Source organism: Bombina bombina, chromosome 3 (assembly GCF_027579735.1).
Source record: "Bombina bombina isolate aBomBom1 chromosome 3, aBomBom1.pri, whole genome shotgun sequence".
In the NCBI taxonomy this organism is placed as follows: Eukaryota; Metazoa; Chordata; class Amphibia; order Anura; family Bombinatoridae; genus Bombina; species Bombina bombina.
Window position 1 is genome coordinate 430,818,858 of NC_069501.1, and position 22,635 is coordinate 430,841,492.

The 22,635-nt window shown below is 41.6% G+C and overlaps 1 protein-coding gene across 1 annotated transcript in view; it reads left to right on the forward strand.

Annotated features, from left to right (window-relative positions):
• The window catches only part of LOC128653398 (F-actin-capping protein subunit alpha-1), an 83,379-nt gene that overhangs the window by 27,112 nt on the left and 33,632 nt on the right, over positions 1–22,635 (forward strand). The window contains exon 2 of the mRNA XM_053706649.1: positions 17,372–17,435. Within this exon, the coding sequence (XP_053562624.1) occupies positions 17,372–17,435 (64 nt within the window). The remainder of the gene's footprint in view (positions 1–17,371; positions 17,436–22,635) is intronic.

The window sequence follows — 22,635 nt, forward strand, 5'->3', positions numbered from 1 at the left end:
ATATAGGGGTATGGAAGTCAAAACTTTCATGATTCAGATAGGAAAAAAATAATCAATTTTACTTTAATTATAATATGTGTCTTTCTCTTGGTGTCTTTTTGTTAGGCCTAACTCCTTTACATGAGAGCATACTAAGGTAGGCTCAAGAGTGTGCACTTTTCTTGTAACTAAATGGTTACAGTGTATGTGACAATGCTATACATAGAGGACTTAAGTTACATGCAAGCTCCTGAGCATACCTCAGTATACTCACATTAAAAGGAGTTACATTTCAAAAAGGTACGAAGAGAAAGAGGTAAATGTTAACAGAAGCAAATTAAATTTTTATAATTGTTTGCACCATTTGAATCATGAAAAGTTTAATTTTGACTTCCATGTTCTTTTAAATCATAGAGAGCAGCCAGTCAGAAAGTTGAAGACCCATATGCAGCTACATGAAAACAAATTTGAAAATAAGTAAAATTCTAGTTGTATCTCCTTGTCTATGTATTTTGTCAGGTCTTTTTCTGTCTAATGACACGGTGAGTCCACGGATCATCATCAACTACTGTGGAGAATATCACTCCTGGCCAGCAGGAGGAGGCAAAGAGCACAACAGGAAAACTATTAAGTATCACCTCCCTACCCACAATCCCCCAGTCATTCTCTTTGCCTGTAATGCAAGGAGGTGGTAAAGTTTAGGTGTCTGATGAGAAGTTTTCTTCAATCAAGATTTTATTATTTTTTAGCAGAGTAAACTTACCCTGATCTTTATTGGGGTCTAGCCTTAGTCCATGTCTGTCTCTTCAGTAGGGCACTTGTGGGGTACAATCCTCACTGCGTATTCTCAAGAATCTGCTGCACTATCCAGAAAGCCTGAGTAGGTTTACTCAGTTTCTTTCTTTTGTCACAGGTCCATGTGAGGTGCTGCACCCTCTCAAACCAGGTGTACTGTCCTTCTGCCGGACAGCATTTTCAGGTAAGCACCATTTTAATTTTCTTTTACAAAGGAGAATACTGGCACTTGTTACAGCTAAGAGCTGACTTATAAAAAATGGGACTTTATTTTTAAGACCTTCATATTTGGGGTTTATTTAAGGCAGTTTGGGGCATTGAGACTGTGAGGAGAGAGGGATTCATGGTGGCTCAGTGAGTTATGTCTGTTCCTACGGACTTTAACTTTATTTTTTTGGGTCATAAAAATTTCACTGTTTTAAGCCGTTTTTCGGCAGTTAAGGCTCTGTAACCGATAGGACCGCTCTGTAATTGAAAGTGGAGGGTCCTTGTTGAAGCGGTTTCCTTTTGGCGTGCTTTCAGTGCAACTGTACAGAGCCGCGTAGCTGTGACGTTGTAGTCGGTTGCTCCGATCTCCGTTTTTTCTGCGTTGCTGTTTTTCTAGTCCGGATTGTCTTTTCTGTTAAGGGGAAGCCACTCCATGAGCTGCAGGACAGGTACGCACCTCAGTAAAGCTACTGCGGTGTATAGGTAGCCTGAGGTCTATTTGGTTTGTTATGCTAACACACAATTTTATTTAAAGACACAGTACACTTTTTTTTTTTTTTTTATACATATTTTTTTCACTTTATCCTTATTTATTACATATGCTGGATCAAGAGGCCTTTCAAACCATTATCCCAGACAAAATTGCTGCTTGTCAGTTATGTTTTGATGCTCAGGTGGAACACAAGTTCCTTTTTGTTCCTCATGCATTGAGAGAACTTTAAAGGGACATTAAACCCAAACCATTTTCTTTTATGATTCAGATAGAGAATCCAATTTTTTAAAAGTTTCCAATTCACTTTTATTATCAAATTTATATAATTCTCATGTTATTCTGTGTTGAAGAGATACCCAGGTAGGTAGCGTGCTCCTGCTAATGTATAACATTGTTGCAAAACTGCTGCTATATAGTGCTGCAGACACGTGCACACTCTTGAGCTTACATTTATGCTTTTTTAACACAGGATAACAAGAAAATGAAGATTTGATAACAGAAGTAAATTAGAAAGTTGTTTAAAATGTTATGTTCTATCCATACCATGAAAGAAAAAATGTGGGTTTTATGTCCCTTTAAGTTATAGAGATAAGATATTTGACCATGAGCCACCATTATCCCAGGCAAATGATGTTCAGGTGTCTCCTGTAGTAGATATGCCGCAGCTTTCTCCTCAAGCGTCCCAACCTTTTCAGTCTCAACATACAGTGCCCTTCGTTTCCTCTGACAATCCGGTAGGATTTTCTTTACAGGACATTGCCTCCTAGGTATCCTCTTCTATATCTGAGGCTTTATCAGCTTTCCCCATGCTGCAGGGAAGGCGTAAAAGGAAACTTAAGGAATCAGTAAGGTTTCTGAACAAGTTGTGGCTATCCAGAGTGTCCCTTCTCATAATCCTGAGGAAGAAGACATGTCAGTAGTGTTGGAGGGAAAAAATCTCATACTCAGATAGTGTAATTCCTTCTTCTGATGCTGAAGTGGTATCCTTCAGATTTAAGCTAGGACACCTTCGATTATTACTTAAGGAGGTTTTGGCTACTTTGGACGGCTCCGGCACCACTATCATAGTCAACCCTAAAAAGTCTAGTAAATTGAACAAGTACTTTGATGTTCCCTCCGCAGTGGAGGTTTTTCCAGTTCCAGACCGTGCTACGGAGATTATTGCTCGAGAATGGGAAAGACCTGGTATTCCCTTTTCTCCATCTGCTATTTTTAAGAAGATGTTTCCTATAGAGGGAGTCATGGCAGACAGTTCCTAAGGTAGAAAGAGTGATCTCCACTTTGGCTAAGAGGACTACTATTCCCATAGAGGATAGTTGATCTTTTAAGAATCCAATGGATAAAAAATTGGAGGCTTTACTAAAGAAGATGTATGTCCACCATGTCTACAAGGGCAACCTGCGGTGTGTATCGCCACTGTTACCAGCGCTGCGGCTTAAAGGTTTGATGTGTTGTCTGAATCTCTTCAGACTGATGCACCTCTTGAGGAGATCCAGGACAGGATTAAGGCTCCTAAGTTAGCCAATTCCTTCATTACAAGTTATCAAACTGGGAGCCAAAATTTCAGTTTTTTTGGTTCTAGCCCGCAGAGCCTTGTGGTTGAAGTCCTGGTCTGCGGATGTTTCATCTAAATCTAAACTCATGGCTATTCCTTACAAGGGTAAGACCTTGTTTGGCGGAAATTATCTCAGCTATTTCTAGAAGGAAGGGTTCTTTTCTTCCTCAAGATAAAAAGAATAAGCATAAAGGATGTCCGAGTAACTTTCGTTCCTTTCGTAACTTTCGTTCCTTTCGTAACTTTCGTTCCTTTCGTAACTTTCGTTCCTTTCGTAACTTTAAAGGCAAGTCTTCCTCCCCTTCCTTCAAGCAAGATCAAGCCAAGACTTCCTGGAAGCCCAACCAATCCTGGAATAAGGGAAAACAATCTAAAAAGCCTTCAGCTGATTCCAAGTCAGCATGAAGGGTTGGCCCCCGATCCTGGAGCGGATCTTGTAAGGGGCAGACTCTCTCTTTTTTTTTTTTTCTTCAGGCTTGGATAAGAGATGTGCCAGATCCCTGGGGGGTGGAAATTGTCTCTCAGGGATACAAAATAGACTTCAGATCTTTTCCTCCCAGAGGCAGGTTTCTCCTCTCCAGATTCTGTAGACCAGATAAAGAGAGGTGTTCTTAAATTGCGTCAAGGACCTTTCAGCCCTGGGAGTTATAGTTCCAGTTCCCTTTCAGGAAAGGGGTCTGGGATTTTACTCAAATCTGTTTGTAGTTCGCAAAAAGGAGTGAACTTTTTGGCCAATCTTAGATCTAAAATGTTTAAACAAGTTTCTCAGAGTTCCATCCTTCAAGATGGAGACTATACGCTCCATTCTTCCCTTGGTACAAGAGGGTCAATTCTACTATCAGCCCTTTCAGTGGGTGCCCCAGGCTTATCTCATTTAACTGTGTTAAATTGGGAGCTCCAAAGTAAGTTTTTAAAAGGTTTTACACTGGAGTTTTAGATCAGTATCTGTGCATATTATTCTTTATAGTAGTGTCTATTACATGCAGTCAAAGGGACACTAAACCCAATTTTTTTCTTTCATAATTCAGATAGAGCATGCAAATGTACTCCTATTATCATTTTTTCTTACGTTCTCTTGCTATCTTTATTTAAAAAGCAGGAATGTAATGCATAGTACCCAGCCCATTTTTGGTTGAGAACTTGGGTGCTGTACACCAGACTATATTAAGAAATCCTACAGATAGCTTCAGAAAGGAGCTTTTAGATCTACTAGATGTTGGTGTTCAGGAGGGAATCCTTGACTCGGACACGTACAATTACTTATTGGTATCCAATCCAATACTCCCGATTTTTCACCACCTCCCCAAGGTTCATAAATCCTTGGAGGAGGTGAGGGGGAGACCTTTTGTGTCGGGTATCGGTTCCCTCTTTGGACACCTCTCTAGTTGGGTCGAATCACTTCTGCAACCATTGGTTTTTCAGATCCCTTCTTATCTACGTGGCACCAAACCTCTGCTGTCTAATCTAGATAAGTTAAAATGGGACACTTCCAGCTCATGGCTCACAATTGATGTGGTGGGCCTATACTCAGCTATCCCACATAATCTGGGGTTAGAGGCAGTAGCTGATTCCTTAGAGCACTTCAGTAACTATGATCTCCCCCTTAGGATGTTTATATTCAGAACTTTGGATTTCCTTTTGACACATAATTTCTTTTGTTTTTAAGGTGATTTTTTATCTCCAAAGACGTGGGACCGCGATGGGTGCAAAATTTGCGTCCGCATACGCCAACATATATATGGGATGGTTTGGAGATTTGGGTCCATTTAAGGACAAGATTAAAATGTATAAACGTTTTATTGATGACCTCCTCCTCATTTGGACAGGCACTGAGGAGGAGGCTGTTCAATATGTAGACGCCCTCAACATCAACAAAGTAGGTTTACAGTTCACTTACCACTTTGAGAAATTCAAGATTCCCTATTTGGATATATTCTTGGAAGGGGTCCCTGAAACACATCCGATTAAAACCGCTCTTTACAGAAAACCGATCATGTCAAATACAATTCTCCATGCTAGGAGTAGCCACCCAAAACACACTGGGTTTGGTGTGGCAAAAGGGCAGTTTATGCGTATTAAACGCAACTGCACTGACAACTTGGATTTTCTGATAGAAAGTGAAAAGTTCAGACAGACTTTATTACAGAGAGGATATCGGCCTAAAATGATCAATCGAGCCCTTTTGGAGGTTACACGTATGGATAGGGCCTCCCTGATGTGTGATAAAATCCCAGGTAGGCGGAACAGGTTTGATTCCGCCAGACCGGTCTTTTTGACTACTTTCAGCCCTCAATTTGATTAAATCTGTGGCATATTCAAAAAGCATCTGCCCATAGTCACGGCTTAGGATAGTCTACAGGACTATATTGATGGCGGATGCAACTTTTTATCCAGAAGGGGACGCACCCTAGGTAACATTTTGTCCCCCAGCCAACTGAGAAAAGTGGAAACGCATATAAGCAGTTGGCTAATAGTGAAGGGACATTTCAAATGTAACTTTGGCAATTGTATTGCCTGTTCTCATGCACGTATAGGTTCCACTTTTCAGTCCAGAACCACAAATAGAGTATACCAATATGAGAGTTGTAGTACCTACCGTAACACCTATGTAGTTTACTTAATATAATGTGTAAGCTTCAATATACAGGTTGCACTACTAGGGAGGCTAGGACACGCGTTGGGGAACACCTAAATGATATAAAAAACAATATTGAGTGTTCTGATCTAGCACATCATTTCATTCACCATCATAATCAAGATGTTTCTTCTTTGAGCTGGCAGGTTATTGAGATAGTGCGCCCCAAACAAAGAGGAGGTGATAGGAATAGTCGGCTTCTATATAGAGAAGCATTCTGGATTTTCCATTTGCAAACAAGAAGGCCACTGGGACTAAATATTGAGGGGGATGTAATCAACTTTTGGAAGCGTAATTAAAGACTAGGCCCCGATATATTGGTCCCTTTGCGACTGTTTTAAAGCTTTTCCTTCCCCCTGATTTGTAGCGTACTTTCTTACACTTAGTAAAATGTCATATACTTATAGTCTGTTTCTTTATGAGCACATGTGCAATAATAGTTACTACTGAAATCGAGTTATATGTATTTATAGCATATTTTAAATGAGCTGAGATAGCTTACCCCTGCAATTTAATGGATTTAAGACCAAAGTTGATTAAGCAGGAACAAAAGAGTATAATCTGTTATTGTTCTTCTCTTTTATTATTATTTTTAACCCTTCGCTGTAAATAATCTATATAGACTGCCCTTTCTGGCTAGTTAAGGGTACAATAGATACAATTGTGTCCTTTTGATATAACTATTTAGTAAACTAAATGTAAAGTATTAGCCTGTCTCCTCATCACAATAAACATATATTGTTGGTCAGTAATGAGTTAAGCTCCTAACACAGTTCCAATTAATGTAATTAAAGAAGCAGCAAATAGTAACTCTGCTTTTTTCATAGCCAATTTGGCGACAGTGTATTTAAAGAAGGCAGCTATGGTTTCTTACTATGTCTATAAATAAGGCCAGGTGGCCAAAACGCGTAGGACGTATATGGATTAGCCGAGATCCTTTTTGCCATTTTCTGTGGATTTTATCTCGAGTGTTTCTTTAAAATAAAAAAACGTTTTATTCAAAGCGCTTATGTTTTGACTCACTGGTGTTCCTTGGAATGTTATGCTTGCCTATTGGTGGCTAAATGTAGCCACCAATAAGCAAACGCTATCCAAGGTGCTGAACCTAAAATGGGCTGGCTGCTACATTCCTGCTTTTTAAATAAAGATAGCAAGAGAACGAAGAAAATTGATAATAGGAGTAAATTGGAAAGTTGCTTAAAATTGCATGCTCTATCTGAATCAAAGAAAAAAATGTGGGTTTAGTATCCCTTTAAATGAAAATTAGTGTATATTGAAATTGCCCCTTTATAGGTATATGAAACAATAAGGCTTTAGTATTTAAAAAAAAAAAAAAAAATTTAATTTAAATTGAGTAAACATAAAAAATAAGATTGTGTTCATTGTTCTCCACAGAAAATGTAGCCAGCCGGGTGGCATTATGAAGTAGCCAGGCGGCATTGTGAATTACCTGGGTGGGGGCTGTGTAATATTTTCTAATATCTTATTTTTTGCTATGCAAAGCACAAATGTATTGCATAATTTAACATAAATGTATTTAATGAAATTTGTGCCAGGTGGTGCACCCGCTAAAAAGGTCCTGGTGAGAACACTGGTGTTAAAAACAGCAAACAACTTACTTGTTTTCTTGCAAAATGAGGACTATGGGCAAGAAACTGAGAGCATGTGTTTTTCTAACCACTTCAAAGACAAAGCTTTTATTTCCTGTAGAGATAAGTAATGCACCCTGCTCAAATGTAGGTTAAAAAAAAAAGGTGAAATCCTTTTAAAATGATGAATTATACATAGTATTAAAAAGGGATAGTAAAGTCAAAATTAAGCGTTTACGATTCAGATAGAACATGTGATTTAAAACTTTCCAATTTACTTGTGTTAAATTTGCTTTGTTTTCTTGGCACCCTTTGTTGAAGAGTAAAGCTAGGTATGCTGATAGGAGCACAGGAGCGTGCACGTGTCTATAACAGTCTATGGTAGCAGTGTTTGTATCTATGTTTAACATTACTGCTGCCAGATGGCTAAAGACACTTCTGTTACCAATTTTGCGCAGTTCTTTAAATGGGAAAGTTGTTTAAAATGTCATACTCTATCTAATCCATTTAAGTTTAATTTTGTCTTTACTGTCCCTTTTTTTTTTTTTTTTTTTTTTTTTTTTTTTATTACAACAGTATTTTATTTCTCAATATTAAACAGATGTTAATGAAATACCTTGTTGGGTCTGAGCAAAAGATGAGTTTCTTTTTGGGGTAAACTGTTGTGTTTCTTAAAGGGACCCTCAAGTCAAAATTAGTCTTTCATGACTCAGAGCATGGGATTTTAAACAATTTTCCAATTTACTTCTATTAACCCCTTAGTGACCAGACCATTTTTCTATTTTCTTACCAGGGCTGTTTTTACATTTCTGCGGTGTTTGTGTTTAGCTGTAATTTTCCTCTTACTCATTTACTGTACCCACACATATTATATATAGTTTTTCTCACCATTAAATGTACTTTCTAAAGATACCATTATTTTCATCATATCTTATAATTTACTAGAAAAATATTATAAAATATGATGAAAAAAACACACTTTTGCTAACTTTGTCCCCCAAAATCTGTTACACATCTACAACCACCAAAAAACACCTACGCTAAATCGTTTCAAAATTTTGCCTAATGTTTACATGTTCTTTGCTTTTTTTGCAAGTTATAGGGCAATAAATAAAAGTAGCACTTTGCTATTTCCAAACCATTTTTTTTTTCCTCAAAATTAGCGATAGTTACATTGGAACCCTGATATCTGTCAGGAATCCCTGAATAACCCTTCACATGTATATATTGTTTTTAGTAGACAACCCAAAGTATTGATCTAGACCCATTTTGGTATATTTCATGCCACTATATCACCGCCAAATGCGATCAAATAAAAAAATTTGTTAACTTTTACACAAACTTTAGCTTTCCCACTGAAATTATTTACAAACAGCTTGTGCAATTATGGCTCAAATGGTTGTAAATGTTTCTCTGGGATCCCCTTTGTTCAGAAATAGCAGACATATATGGCTTTGGCATTACTTTTTGGTAACTAGAAGGCCGCTAAATGCCGCTGCGCACCACACTTTTATGATGCCCAGCAGTGAAGGGGTTAATTAGGTAGCTTGTAGTGTTAATTTTAGCTTTTGTGTAGAGATCAGCTTCCCACCTTACACATCCCAAACCCTGATCCCTCACTGACCCCTCTTAAACAGCTCTCTTCTTCCCTCCCCCACCCCACAATTGGGGTTCTTCAGTATAGGATACCCCCTTAGCCCCCAACTTCCCTGATCTCCCCTCAAACAGCTCTCTAACCCACCCCCCTCTACCTATTTGTCGCTATCATGGGTACTGGCAACTGTCTGCCAGTACCCAGTTTGCTAAAAATAAAAAATTAGGTTTTATTTTTTATATAAAAATTAATTTTTCTCTTGTTAAGTGTAGTCAGTCCACGGGTCATCCATTACTTATGGGATTATATCTCTTCCCCAACAGGAAGTTCAAGAGGATCACCCAAGCAGAGCTGCTATATAGCTCCTCCCCTCATACGTCATATCCAGTCATTCTCTTGCACCTAACTAAAGACAGGTCGTGTGAGAGGACTGTGGTGTTTTAAACTTAGTTTTTATTTCTTCAATCAAAAGTTTGTTATTTTAAACGGCACCGGAGTGTGTTGTTTGTTCTCAGGCAGCATTAGAAGAAGAATCTGCCTGCGTTTTCTATGATCTTAGCGGACGTAACTAAGATCCACTGGCTGTTCTCCTACATTCTGAGGAGTGAGGTAACTTCAGAACAGGGGAATAGCACGCAGGGCCCCCCTGCATGGAGGTATGTGCAGTAATTTATTTTCTAAGGAATGGAATTGACTGAGAAAATACTGCTATTACCGATATAATGTAAGTGCAGCCTTAAATGCAGTAGTAGCGACTGGTATCAGGCTGAGGAGTATGTATGTATACACTGTAGTATTTTTCTGGGGAATGGAATTTCACTCAGAAAATACGGTTAATACTGAAGTAATCTGAGCCTTCATTACAGTAAAAGCGACTGGTAGCAGGCATTTTAATAACACTTCAGAACTTTAAAATTCATGTGCAAAACGTTTACTGGCATGTTAATCGTTTTTGTGAGGTACTTGGTGATAAAACTTATTGGGCATGATTTTTACCACATGGCTGTCGTTTTTTCTGCATAAAAACAGTTTACTGAGCTTCTCCACTGTTGTAATATGAGTGGGAGGGGCCTATTTTTTAGCGCTTTTTTGCGCAGTAAAAATTCAGTCACAGTCTTCCCTTTCATCCTCCATGATCCAGGACGTCTCTACAGAGCTCAGGGGTCTTCAAAGCTAGTTTGAGGGAGGTAATCAGTCACAGCAGACCTGTGACAGTGTGTTTGACTGTGATAAAAACGTTAATTAATACATTTGTTATCCGTTTTTGATTATCAAGGGGTTAATCATCCTTTGCTGGTGGGTGCAATCCTCTGCTAACTTTATACATTTATTGTACAAGTTTGGTTGCTATAACTAATGTAGTTCACTGTTATTCAACTGTGGCAGTTTTTTTGTGCTTCTTAAAGGCACAGTAGCGTTTTTATATTGCTTGTAAATTTATTGAAAGTATTTTCCAAGCTTGCTAATATCATTGCTAGTCTGTTTAAACATGTCTGACACAGATGAATCTGTCTGTTCACTATGTTCAAAGGCCAATGTGGAGCCCAATAGAAATTTATGCACTCAATGTATTGATGTTACTTTAAATCAAACTTTGCATGTAAAGAAATTATCACCGGACAACGAGGGGGAAGTTATGCCGACTAACTCTCCTCACGTGTCAGTACCTTCGCCTCCCGCTCAGGAGGTGCGTGATATTGTGGCGCCATGTACATCAGGGCGGCCCATCCAAATCACTTTGCAAGACATGGCTACTGTTATGACAGAAGTACTATCTAAATTACCAGAATTAAGAGGTAAGCGCGATCACTCTGGAGTAAGAACAGAGCGTGCTGATAATGATAGAGCCATGTCTGACACTGCGTCACAATTTGCAGAACATGAGGACGGAGAGCTTCATTCTGTGGGTGACGGATCTGATCCAGGCAGACTGGATTCAGAGATTTCTACTTTTAAATTTAAGATTGAGAACCTCCGCGTATTGCTAGGGGAGGTATTAGCGGCTCTGAATGATTGTAACACGGTTGCAATTCCAGAGAAAGTATGTAGGCTGGATAAATACTTTGCGGTACCGGTGTGTACTGACGTTTTTCCTATACCTAAAAGGCTTACAGAAATTGTTAACAAGGAGTGGGATAGACCCGGTGTGGCCTTTTCACCCCCTCCTATATTTAGGAAAATGTTTCCAATAGACGCCGCCACACGGGACTTATGGCAGACGGTCCCTAAGGTGGAGGGAGCAGTTTCTACTTTAGCTAAGCGCACCACTATCCCGGTAGAGGATAGCTGTGCTTTTTCAGATCCAATGGATAAAAAGTTAGAGGGTTACCTTAAGAAAATGTTTGTTCAACAAGGTTTTATCTTACAACCCCTTGCATGCATTGCGCCTGTCACGGATGCGGCGGCATTCTGGTTTGACTCTCTAGAAGAGACCATTCGCACAGCTTCATTGGATGAAATTATGAACAAGCTTAAAGCCCTTAAGCTAGCTAACTCATTTGTTTCTGATGCCGTCGTACATCTAACCAAACTTACGGCTAAGAACTCCGGATTCGCCATCCAGGCGCGCAGAGCGCTGTGGCTTAAATCCTGGTCAGCTGATGTGACCTCTAAATCTAAATTGCTTAATATTCCTTTCAAGGGGCAGACCTTATTTGGGCCCGGCTTGAAAGAGATTATCGCTGACATTACCGGAGGTAAGGGCCATGCCCTGCCTCAAGATAAAGCCAAATCAAAGGCTAAGCAGTCTAATTTTCGTACCTTTCGTAACTTCAAGGCAGGAGCAGCATCAACTTCCTCCACTTCAAAACAGGAAGGAGCTGTTGCTCGTTACAGACAGGGCTGGAAAGCTAACCAGCCCTGGAACAAGGGCAAGCAGGCTAGGAAACCTGCTGCTGCCCCTAAGACAGCATGAAGTGAGGGCCCCCTATCCGGAAACGGATCTAGTAGGGGGCAGGCTTTCTCTCTTTGCCCAGGCTTGGGCAAGAGATGTCCAGGATCCCTGGGCGTTGGAGATCATTTCTCAGGGATATCTTCTGGACTTCAAAGCTTCTCCTCCACAAGGGAGATTTCATCTTTCAAGGTTATCAACAAACCAAGTAAAGAAAGAGGCGTTTCTATGCTGTGTACAAGACCTCTTGCTAATGGGGGTGATCCACCCAGTTCCGCGGACGGAACACGGGCAAGGATTTTATTCAAATCTATTTGTGGTTCCCAAGAAAGAGGGAACCTTCAGACCAATCTTGGATTTAAAAATCCTAAACAAATTCCTAAGAGTTCCATCATTCAAGATGGAAACTATTCGAACCATCCTTCCCATGATCCAAGAGGGTCAATACATGACCACGTGGACTTAAAGGATGCTTACCTTCACATACCGATTCACAAGGATCATTACCGGTATCTAAGATTTGCCTTCCTAGACAGGCATTACCAGTTTGTAGCTCTTCCTTTCGGGTTAGCTACGGCCCCAAGAATCTTTACAAAGGTTCTGGGCTCACTTCTGGCGGTACTAAGGCCGCAAGGCATAGCGGTAGCTCCGTACCTAGACGACATTCTGATACAAGCGTCAAGTTTTCAGACTGCCAAGTCTCATACAGAGATAGTTCTGGCATTTCTGAGGTCGCATGGGTGGAAGGTGAACGTGGAAAAGAGTTCTCTATTGCCACTTACAAGGGTTCCCTTCCTAGGGACTCTTATAGATTCGGTAGAGATGAAAATTTACCTGACAGAGGCCAGGTTATCAAAACTTCTAAATGCTTGCCGTGCCCTTCATTCCATTCAACACCCGTCAGTGGCTCAGTGCATGGAGGTAATCGGCTTAATGGTAGTGGCAATGGACATAGTACCATTTGCGCGCCTGCATCTCAGACCGCTGCAATTGTGCATGCTAAGTCAGTGGAATGGGGATTACTCAGATTTGTCCCCTCTGTTAAATCTGGATCAAGAGACCAGGGATTCCCTTCTATGGTGGCTTTCTCGGCCACATCTGTCCAAGGGGATGTCCTTCCGCAGACCGGATTGGACGATTGTAACAACAGACGCCAGCCTCCTAGGTTGGGGCGCAGTCTGGAATTCCCTGAAGGCTCAGGGATCATGGACTCAGGAGGAGAAACTCCTTCCAATAAACATTCTAGAATTAAGAGCAATTTTCAATGCTCTTCTGGCGTGGCGTCAGTTAGCATACATCAACCATCAAGGAGGAACCAGGAATTCCCTAGCGATGTTGGAAGTCTCAAAGATAATTCGCTGGGCAGAGTCTCACTCTTGCCACCTGTCAGCGATCCACATCCCAGGCGTGGAGAACTGGGAGGCGGATTTTCTAAGTCGCCAGACTTTTCATCCGGGGGAGTGGGAACTTCATCCGGAGGTCTTTACCTAACTGATTCATCGTTGGGGCAAACCAGATCTGGATCTCATGGCGTCTCGCCAGAACGCCAAGGTTCCTTGTTACGGATCCAGGTCCAGGGACCCGGAAGCGGTGCTGATAGATGCTCTGACAGCACATTGGGTCTTCAACGTGGCTTATGTGTTTCCACCTTTCCCGATGCTTCCTCGAGTGATTGCCAGGATCAAGCAGGAGAGAGCATCGGTGATTCTAATAGCGCCTGCGTGGCCACGCAGGACCTGGTATGCAGATCTAGTGGACATGTCGTCTTGTCCACCATGGTCCCTACCTCTGAGACAGGACCTTTTGATTCAGCGTCCTTTCAACCATCCAAATCTAGTTTCTCTGAGGCTGACTGCATGGAGATTGAACGCTTGATTCTATCAAAGCGTGGATTCTCTGAGTCAGTTATTGATACCTTAATACAGGCTAGAAAGCCTGTTACCAGAAAAATTTACCATAAAATATGGCGTAAATATTTATATTGGTGTGAATCCAAGAGTTACTCTTGGAGTAAGGTTAGGATTCCTAGGATATTGTCTTTTCTACAAGAGGGTTTAGAAAAGGGTTTATCTGCTAGTTCGTTAAAGGGACAGATTTCAGCTCTGTCTATTCTTCTGCACAAACGTCTGGCAGAAGTTCCAGACGTTCAGGCTTTTTGTCAAGCTTTGGCAAGGATTAAGCCTGTGTTTAAGACTGTTGCTCCGCCGTGGAGCTTAAACTTAGTTCTTAACGTTCTGCAAGGCGTTCCGTTTGAACCCCTTCATTCCATTGATATCAAACTGTTATCTTGGAAAGTTCTGTTTTTAATGGCTATTTCCTCGGCTCGAAGAGTCTCTGAGTTATCGGCTTTACATTGTGACTCCCCTTACCTGATCTTTCATTCAGACAAGGTAGTTCTGCGTACTAAACCTGGGTTCTTACCTAAGGTAGTCACTAACAGGAATATCAATGAAGAGATTGTTGTTCCATCATTGTGTCCTAACCCTTCTTCAAAGAAGGAACGACTTTTGCACAATCTGGACGTTGTCCGTGCCCTGAAGTTTTATTTGCAGGCACCTAAAGATTTTCGTCAAACTTCTTCCCTGTTTGTCGTTTACTCTGGACAGAGGAGAGGTCAAAAGGCTTCGGCCACCTCTCTCTCTTTTTGGCTTCGTAGCATAATACGTTTAGCCTATGAGACTGCTGGACAGCAGCCTCCTGAAAGGATTGCAGCTCACTCTACTAGAGCTGTGGCTTCCACCTGGGCCTTTAAGAATGAGGCCTCTGTTGAACAGATTTGCAAGGCTGCAACTTGGTCTTCACTTCACACTTTTTCAAAATTTTACAAATTTGATACTTTTGCTTCTTCGGAGGCTGTTTTTGGGAGAAAGGTTCTTCAGGCAGTGGTTCCTTCCGTGTAAAGAGCCTGCCTTGTCCCTCCCGTCATCCGTGTACTTTTAGCTTTGGTATTGGTATCCCATAAGTAATGGATGACCCGTGGACTGACTACACTTAACAAGAGAAAATATAATTTATGCTTACCTGATAAATTCATTTCTCTTGTAGTGTAGTCAGTCCACGGCCCGCCCTGTTTTTTACGGCGGGTCTAAATTTTAATTAAACTCCAGTCACCACTGCACCCTATAGTTTCTCCTTTCTCGTATGGTTTTGGTCGAATGACTGGATATGACGTATGAGGGGAGGAGCTATATAGCAGCTCTGCTTGGGTGATCCTCTTGCACTTCCTGTTGGGGAAGAGATATAATCCCATAAGTAATGGATGACCCGTGGACTGACTACACTACAAGAGAAATGAATTTATCAGGTAAGCATAAATTATATTTTTTGTAGTGTAGCTGCCCCTTCAATACCCCCCCCCCCCCGATCCCTTTTCACCAAGTCTGATCCCCCCCTTCCCTCTGCATCCTTCCCATTGCATTGAAGGATTGACTATATAGACTACGCGCACGCTCCTGACGCTATCCCGGCAATACTGGAACCGGATCCAGCTGAGAAGGAACTGCTCCAGCGATGGGCCGCCCACCCGCCTCCTGCTGGCCGATGCAGAGAGGGCGACAGAGTGGCTCTCTCTGCATCGGATGCATAAAAAAGATATTGCAGTGATGCCTCAATATCGAGGCATCACTGCAATACCTTGAAAGCGTCTGGAAGCAATCACGATTGATTCCACCGCTTGAAACCCCAGAGGTCGTGTCAGGCACGTCCTTGGTCATTAACTGACACTTTTTGTAGGACGTACCTGACACGTCCTTGGTCGTTAAGGGGTTAACAAAATGAACATGTTCTTTTTATATTTACTCTCTTTTGAGTCACCAGCTCCTACTGAGCATGTGCAAGAATTCACAGAATATACGTATATGCATTTGTGATTGGCTGATGACTGTCACATGATACAGAAGTGAAAATAGACAGAACTTTGAAATTTGTCAGAAAAAATTCTACTACCCATTTGAAGTTCATAGTAAGGGCTAGATTTATCAAAGCTGAGGCGTACAGGGGCACGTATACACGCCCCTTTACGCCTCAGCTCGCCTGTGGCGGGGCGAAATTACCCGCAGGTAATCACCATTGCACACGAGCGCAATTCCCGCCCCCTGCCCGCGCACAGCCAATCACGCACAGGCAGGAGCTGTCAATCTCCTTGGTCGGACTTAACCGCGGAGATTGAATTTCCCCACCTTAGAGGTGGCGAAGAGGTTAAGGAAGCGGCGGTCTGGTGACCGCTGCTTGATAAATTACGGCGAGCAAATTCTTGTGAGAACTTACAGCCGTAGGGTTTTGGTAAATCGAGCCCAAAATGATATTGCATTGTCTTTTTATCATGCATTTGTTTATAATGCAAATCTTCTGCATTTACTGGTCCTTTAAACTCCCATACTCCCTCGCTAGCATGTGTTTTTAGCTCTCCCTGTGTGAGTGACAGTCTTTATGGTAAATGCTTACATGAGCATGTCGTTCTAAGAAAAGCAGGCGCCATAGTTTGAACCCATGTAGGGCAAGGAGGAATGCTACAGGGAGGGTGACTAGAGTTACACTGATTGCAAGCTAATATGTTTAGATACATGAGTCGTCTCTACAGACTCACATTGGTCTTCTGTGAAAGATTAGCTCCTTTAAACTCATTATTTGTTTCAGGCATATAAATTGATACAGTGATACTCAATCAATGTGGATTAGAAAACCCTAATATTGCTCAGTGCTGTACTCCATGTTACTGGTGCATACAAACATGCACAAATCTAATCAGCCTGTTTAAAGGGACATTAAACACTGCGATTGGTGTTAGTTGCTCCTTTGCAATTCTTATAGTTCAGACACTGCATAGAATTAGAGACCACAGGTAACAGTTATTCATTTGAATAATGAATAACAATTATTTGCAAATGTCTAATTTATATATAAATATATTAAGACTATTTCCAAAAGTTAGGAGCCAGAAATAAAGCTCTGAAAGACACTGACCCCTTGTCGCCAGGATTTGTCAAGCTTTGTCTTATACCTGTACCTAATGTTTGTGTGCTTTCTTGCAGCTTATTTTTGTTTTGAATGGGTATGAAGGCTGTAATTTCTATTGCATAATGCTTGTTTATAATTCCTAAGGATGAGCAGCACACAGGACTTCAAAATATAATTTGCTCAAACACAGAGCAAAGTAGCATGATTTTTTGTTGTTGTTATCATTATTCTTGTGTCTATTTTAAAGTAAAATGTGAAAAGTGATGATTTGTGTTTGCAAATAAAGGTGTGTTTTTTTTAAATTATTATTTATTTTTATTTTTGGACCTCAGGAAAAATGTTTTGTTACAGCAAAACTTATCTTAAAGGGATTTGAAACCCAACATTTTTCTTTCATGATTTTAAACAACTTTCTAGGAGTAAATTAGAAAGTTGCTTAACATTTCATGCTCTATTTGAATCATAAAAGAGAAAGAATTTGGTCTTCAAATCCCTTTAAAGCAGATTACTGTTCAAGGAAAGACCACTTTATTTTGTGTGAAATGCATATCCAGCCATGGAAATGAAAGTCTCATGTCCAAATCACACATTTGTTAACATTTACTATCATAAGTTTTCCAGGGAAATTATAATTGCATATTCTTTGTGTATTGCTAAATAACTAATATTTTTTTGCAGGTGCGCATTGCTGCTAAATTCATCAGTCATGCACCCCCTGGAGAGTTTAATGAAGTCTTTAATGGTAAGTAGATAACAGAAATTCTGAACTTTAAAGTAGCGCCTTCTCTGTATTAATTTGCTTAGTACTTTTATTTGTTTATCTGTATTTCTTTTTTTACCATAAATTAGTGTCATTAGGTACCCTATTGATGCACCCAGTGCTGTGGAATTTAGTAGCTATTTACTAATAAATGGTAGTGGTTAAAGTGAATGTAAAGTTTAAAGAATAAGGCACTTTTCATTAATTAAACTTTACAAACATGCTTATTTTAGCTTTGCGTTCTGGTAAACATAACGCCAATCCTCCGCCCAGAGCTCCTGCTTTCATTAGCATATCGATGACGATCCAGCTTCCTCTAATCGTTGCGTGCCTTACAAGCTGGACGCCAAAGGCGGCACACAACAATTGGAGGAAGCCGGATCGTCATCGATATGCTAATGAAAGCAGGAGCTGTGGGCGGAGGATAGGCGTTATGTTTACCATAACGCAAAGGTAAGTATTTTAAAAAAAATAAGCGTCTATTTGTAAAGTTTAATGAATTTAAAGTTTACTGGGCACTTATTCAATACACTTTACATTCATTTTAAGAGGATGTTATCCTTCCTACCTCATACCATGTTAATTTATTCTGCTCTTTTGACAGGATGTGCTATTGCTCCCCCCCCCACACACACACACTCTCCCAGTGCATATAAAGCCTGTGTGTCACTTTATAGACTATACATGATGCGCGCGCACACACACATATATTTAAGGGATGGGAAACCTTGGCCCTCCAGATGTTTCAGAATTACATTACCCATGATGCTTAGGCACTCTGAAGTCCAGTTGAGCATCATGGGAAATGTAGTTCTGAAACATCTGGCGGGCCAAGGTTTCCCATCCCTGGTATAGGCAATTATCAAGTCTAGGCAAGTATCTCTGCTTGCTTTTCCTCAGAATTATTCTGCATACATTGTTATCAATGTACCAGAGAACTCTGGGTAAGATATGCAAATTAGATCTACAATACCTCATACTTTTTGCCTCCAGTACTACAGTGATCCACTATATGGGGTAGGTGCAGCAAAAACCTTTTTCTTCTTAAAACGGGGAGAGTCCACAGCTGCATTCATTACTTTTGGGAAATACAGAACCTGGCCACCAGGAGGCGGCAAAGACACCCCAGCCAAAGGCTTAAATACCTCCCTCACTTCCCTCATCCCGCAGTCATTCTTTGTCTTTCATTACAGGAGGTTGGGAGAGAAGTGTCAGATTACGAAATATAGGCTCTTATGGAGGGTAGTACTCTTCGAGATGGGACTGGAGTTTTAAGTAGTCCTGTCAGCCTCTCAGTGAGAGTTTGGATGAAAGTTAGAGTCCGGAGATGCAGGGCGAGTCTTTCTGCAAAATCATCCCGACTCATATCAACAGCTCCATAAGCAATCAGTGTTGACGAGTTTCGCTGCCTGCTTTCTTCACTCAAGTCCATGTCAGAAGCGACGCTACCATCTGTCACACTTGAAGGACCGTGTTACTGTTCCACGGCATAGATTCCGGTAAGATCGTTTCATTTTCCTTTCACTGTGGGAATAAAATGTAATGATTGAACACAGGGTCTCAGTGGGACTCCTTTATCTTTATGGAATCTAGGGTTAATATTTCCTGAGGGGGGTTATTGAACAGTGGGGGACTTTAATCATATTGTTATGTGATTCTGTCTGCTTATGTGTAGTGATGTTGGGGCTCAAGGCTTTTACAGAACTTACAGGTTTTTCGAGCTACACAGTTTCTTGATGGGACTGTTGCGCTTTTCCTTGGCCTGTGGGTTGCACCTCGTTCAACATTTCCGTATTCTTGACCTCGTGTCAGTGGAGAGGGTCTGTTCTTTACTTGTCTGGGTCATAGGAGGTGGTGAGTGCCCCAGTCATTAGTGGTGTGAGGTGCCAGTTATTTTTGTACAAAATTGTCCGGTCAAGTTATGGAGGATTCAGATTTTTCTGAGGAGGATTTCTCGGATTCAGATTCTGTTTCCTGCTTAGATTGTATGGAGGCACGGGTAATCCAGCCCATTCAATTATGTTCCGTATGCTGTAATAGAGTGCTCTCTTCTTTCTCTGGGGAGAGATTAGAGACCGATGAGCCGTCCGCCTCTGAGGATTCTGTGTCCTGTGTGGTGCGTTCCCTGGAATTTTCAGTTCCTACACAGGCAGTTGTCCCATATACCGTTACCCCTTCTCCAGAAGGTGGTTCATTTCCACCAGGGGTTGCTGCCTGGTTGCGCATGTCCATATTCTTGGCGTTGGAGCATTTACAGCTTCCTGAGGGCCAGCGAATAGCTTATCCGTGTCCTCTTAACCTTGGGACACCAGGTGAAACGGGTCTTTCCTCTGGGGGAGCGGTTCCCTCTGAGGCTTTAGGGGTACTTCCGTCAGGGTCGGGGCCTTCAACTGCCCCGTCGGAGATGGATTTTGCCTTTAGATTCAGACTGACGCGTCTGCGTGTACTGCTGAGGCAGATATTAGATGCCACCGGATCCTCAGTCTTCTGATTCTGATGGCGAACAGAGTTAGACGAGTGGAAGGGATGTGGGTCCTACTCCTGATTGTCTTGTGTTTGTGTATCCAATCCAAGTTCTGAGCTCTTAAGGAATCAGGTCTCTGACAGTGCTGGCCCTGTTAGGGTTTATATCCTTTTTGGCATTCACCTGCGAGTGCTGCCTACTTTATTTTGATCCTGTTAGGTTGGGTTTTTTTCCGGAGCTCGAGTCTGTTGTAGACTTTTCCTTTTAAGAAACTTTTTTCTTCTCTGGGATTTTGATACTAGCGATTTTATTGTCGCAATGGTTGTTGCTTCCGGCGGAAGTCACAAAATATATATATATATATATATATATATATATATATATATATATATATATATATATATATATATATATATATATATATGTGTGTGTGTTAAAGACAATGTTTAAGCCTCAGAACTTATTTGTCTGTTGTCTGTTTATTTAGTCTAGCCCTGCTAGGGTTTAGAACTTTCAGTTAGCCCTTGAACAGTTCGGTTGTGCCCTGGTCAGCAGGCTGGTCCTGGTTGGGTACTAGTTCTCTCTGTTTTGCGGTTATCTAGACGTTTTGTATCCTGAACAACAGGCTGGTCTTGTTTGGGTACTAAGTTTGCTTACCTCTTGTTACAAGGTTGTTTTTCTTGTTCTACAAGTTATAGGAGGCCTTTCTATCCTAGATTTCAGGCTGGTCCTACGTTACTTCATTTTGGGCGTCCGATGTTGGTCGTACTAAGTGTTTTGTCCCCGCATAGCTTTTGTGGTTAGCTGGGATTAAGAATGCTGCTATGGCAGTATGTTTTAGCTCCGGAGGTCCTTGGACAGGTGCTAGAGATCTCCAGTACCTTGGGTAGGGGGTGATTTTCCCCCCTATTGGTATTCCTTATTGAATTGTATTGTCTAATTTTCAGATCTCTTTCGCCAGTGTTTCTCTCCTCCTTTTGAGGAATGCTATGCTTTTCCTTTCCCCTTGCCCTTTTGGGGTAGGACTTTCGGTCCTCTGGTTGTGAAGACTAGGTTCTTAGGGACCGTTTTTGTCCTGTAGTATCCCCTTTTGGATCCTATATACTTGGGGATCAAAGTGCAATATTAAATTTGCCACTGGATGCGGCATCACAAGTGGCGATTGCAGATGGACAGGTTCTCTACTTGAGAAATTGTCCACCAGCAATCTTGATGAATTCTCCTTTTGTTATCCACAGGAGGGCAGTATACATAAAAGGAATCCATACAGAGAGATGGCAAAGCAATCATGCTGTGGATTGTTGTGGTTTCTGCAGATATCCCTATACAGTGTAATAATAGCTCCCTATCTATTCTGTCTTTCTACACTGACTGACCCGTTCTTATTGTGACTTGTAACATATACAGCATGTATGAGTGATAAAGCAACACTCAAGTCATTGCACAATAAGGGCCACACTATGCGTAAAAGTTTGCGCCTGAGCGATAAGGAGTTGATGGCGGGTGTTTGCGCTAGTCAGTCTTACCGTACGAGTTGAAAGTAAACACGATTGCTTGAGTGCAATCACGATTTACAATAGAATGATGCGACTTCAGAGCTCTGGTTAGCTGTGAAGTCCGGAACCTAAGATACTGGAGGAACCTGCGATTCCTAAGCTTCACAAGGTATACAAGGACAGGGTAGTACCTCAGTCTTTCCTGGTTCCCGTTAAGATGGCTAATATTATTAAGAATGAATGGGAGTGATTAGGTTCGTTCTTTTTCCCCTTCTTCTTCCTTTTCCCCTTCTTCCTTTAAAAAACTGTTCCCCGTTCTGGACTCTCAGCTTGAGCTGTGGGGGACCATCCCTAAGGTGGATGGGGCTATCTCTATGCTCGCGAAGCGTACGACTATTCCCCTCGAGGATAGTTCGTTGTTTAAAGAGACCATGGATAAAAAGCTGGAAAACATGTTGAGAAAGATGTTTCAGCATACAGGGTTTGTTTTTCAGCCAGCAGCGGCCGTTGCGGTGGTCGCTGGAGCTGCGACATATTGGTGTGAATCTCTGTGTGAACTGGTCGAGGGTGAGACACCCATCGACGAGATACAGGAGAAGATTAAGGCGCTGAAGATCGCCAATTCTTTTATCTGTGATGCCAATATGCAAATTATTCGTCTGAATGCTAAGGTGTCAGGTTTTTCTGTTTTAGCGCGCTGGGCTCTGTGGCTAAAATCTTGGTCTGCGGACATGACCGCTAAGGCGAGGCTGTTGTCCTTGCCTTTTCAAGGAAAGATCCTGTTCGGTCCAGGATTGGATTCGATTATATCCATGGTTACGGGAGGCAAGGGAGCTTTCCTACCGCAGGATAAAAAGGCTAAGCCTAAGGGATCTACTTTTCGTCCCTTACATGCAGACAAGACCCAGCGCCAGCAACCCGCCGCTAAAAGCAGACCAGTCCAAGGGATCTTGGAAGCCGGCTCAATTTTGGAACAAGTCTAAGTAGAGCAAGAAGCCCGCCGAGACGAAATCGTCATGAAGGGGCTGCCTCCGACCAGTCTTCGGATCACATAAGGGGGCAGGTTATCTCTATTCTCAGACGCATAGTTACAAGGCATTAAGGACCCTTGGGTTCTAGAGGTGATCTCCCAGGGTTACAGGATAGGGTTCAGATCCCATCCACCCGAGGGCAGATTCCTCCTGTCAAACCTGTCTTCAAGACCAGAGAAGAGAGGCCTTTC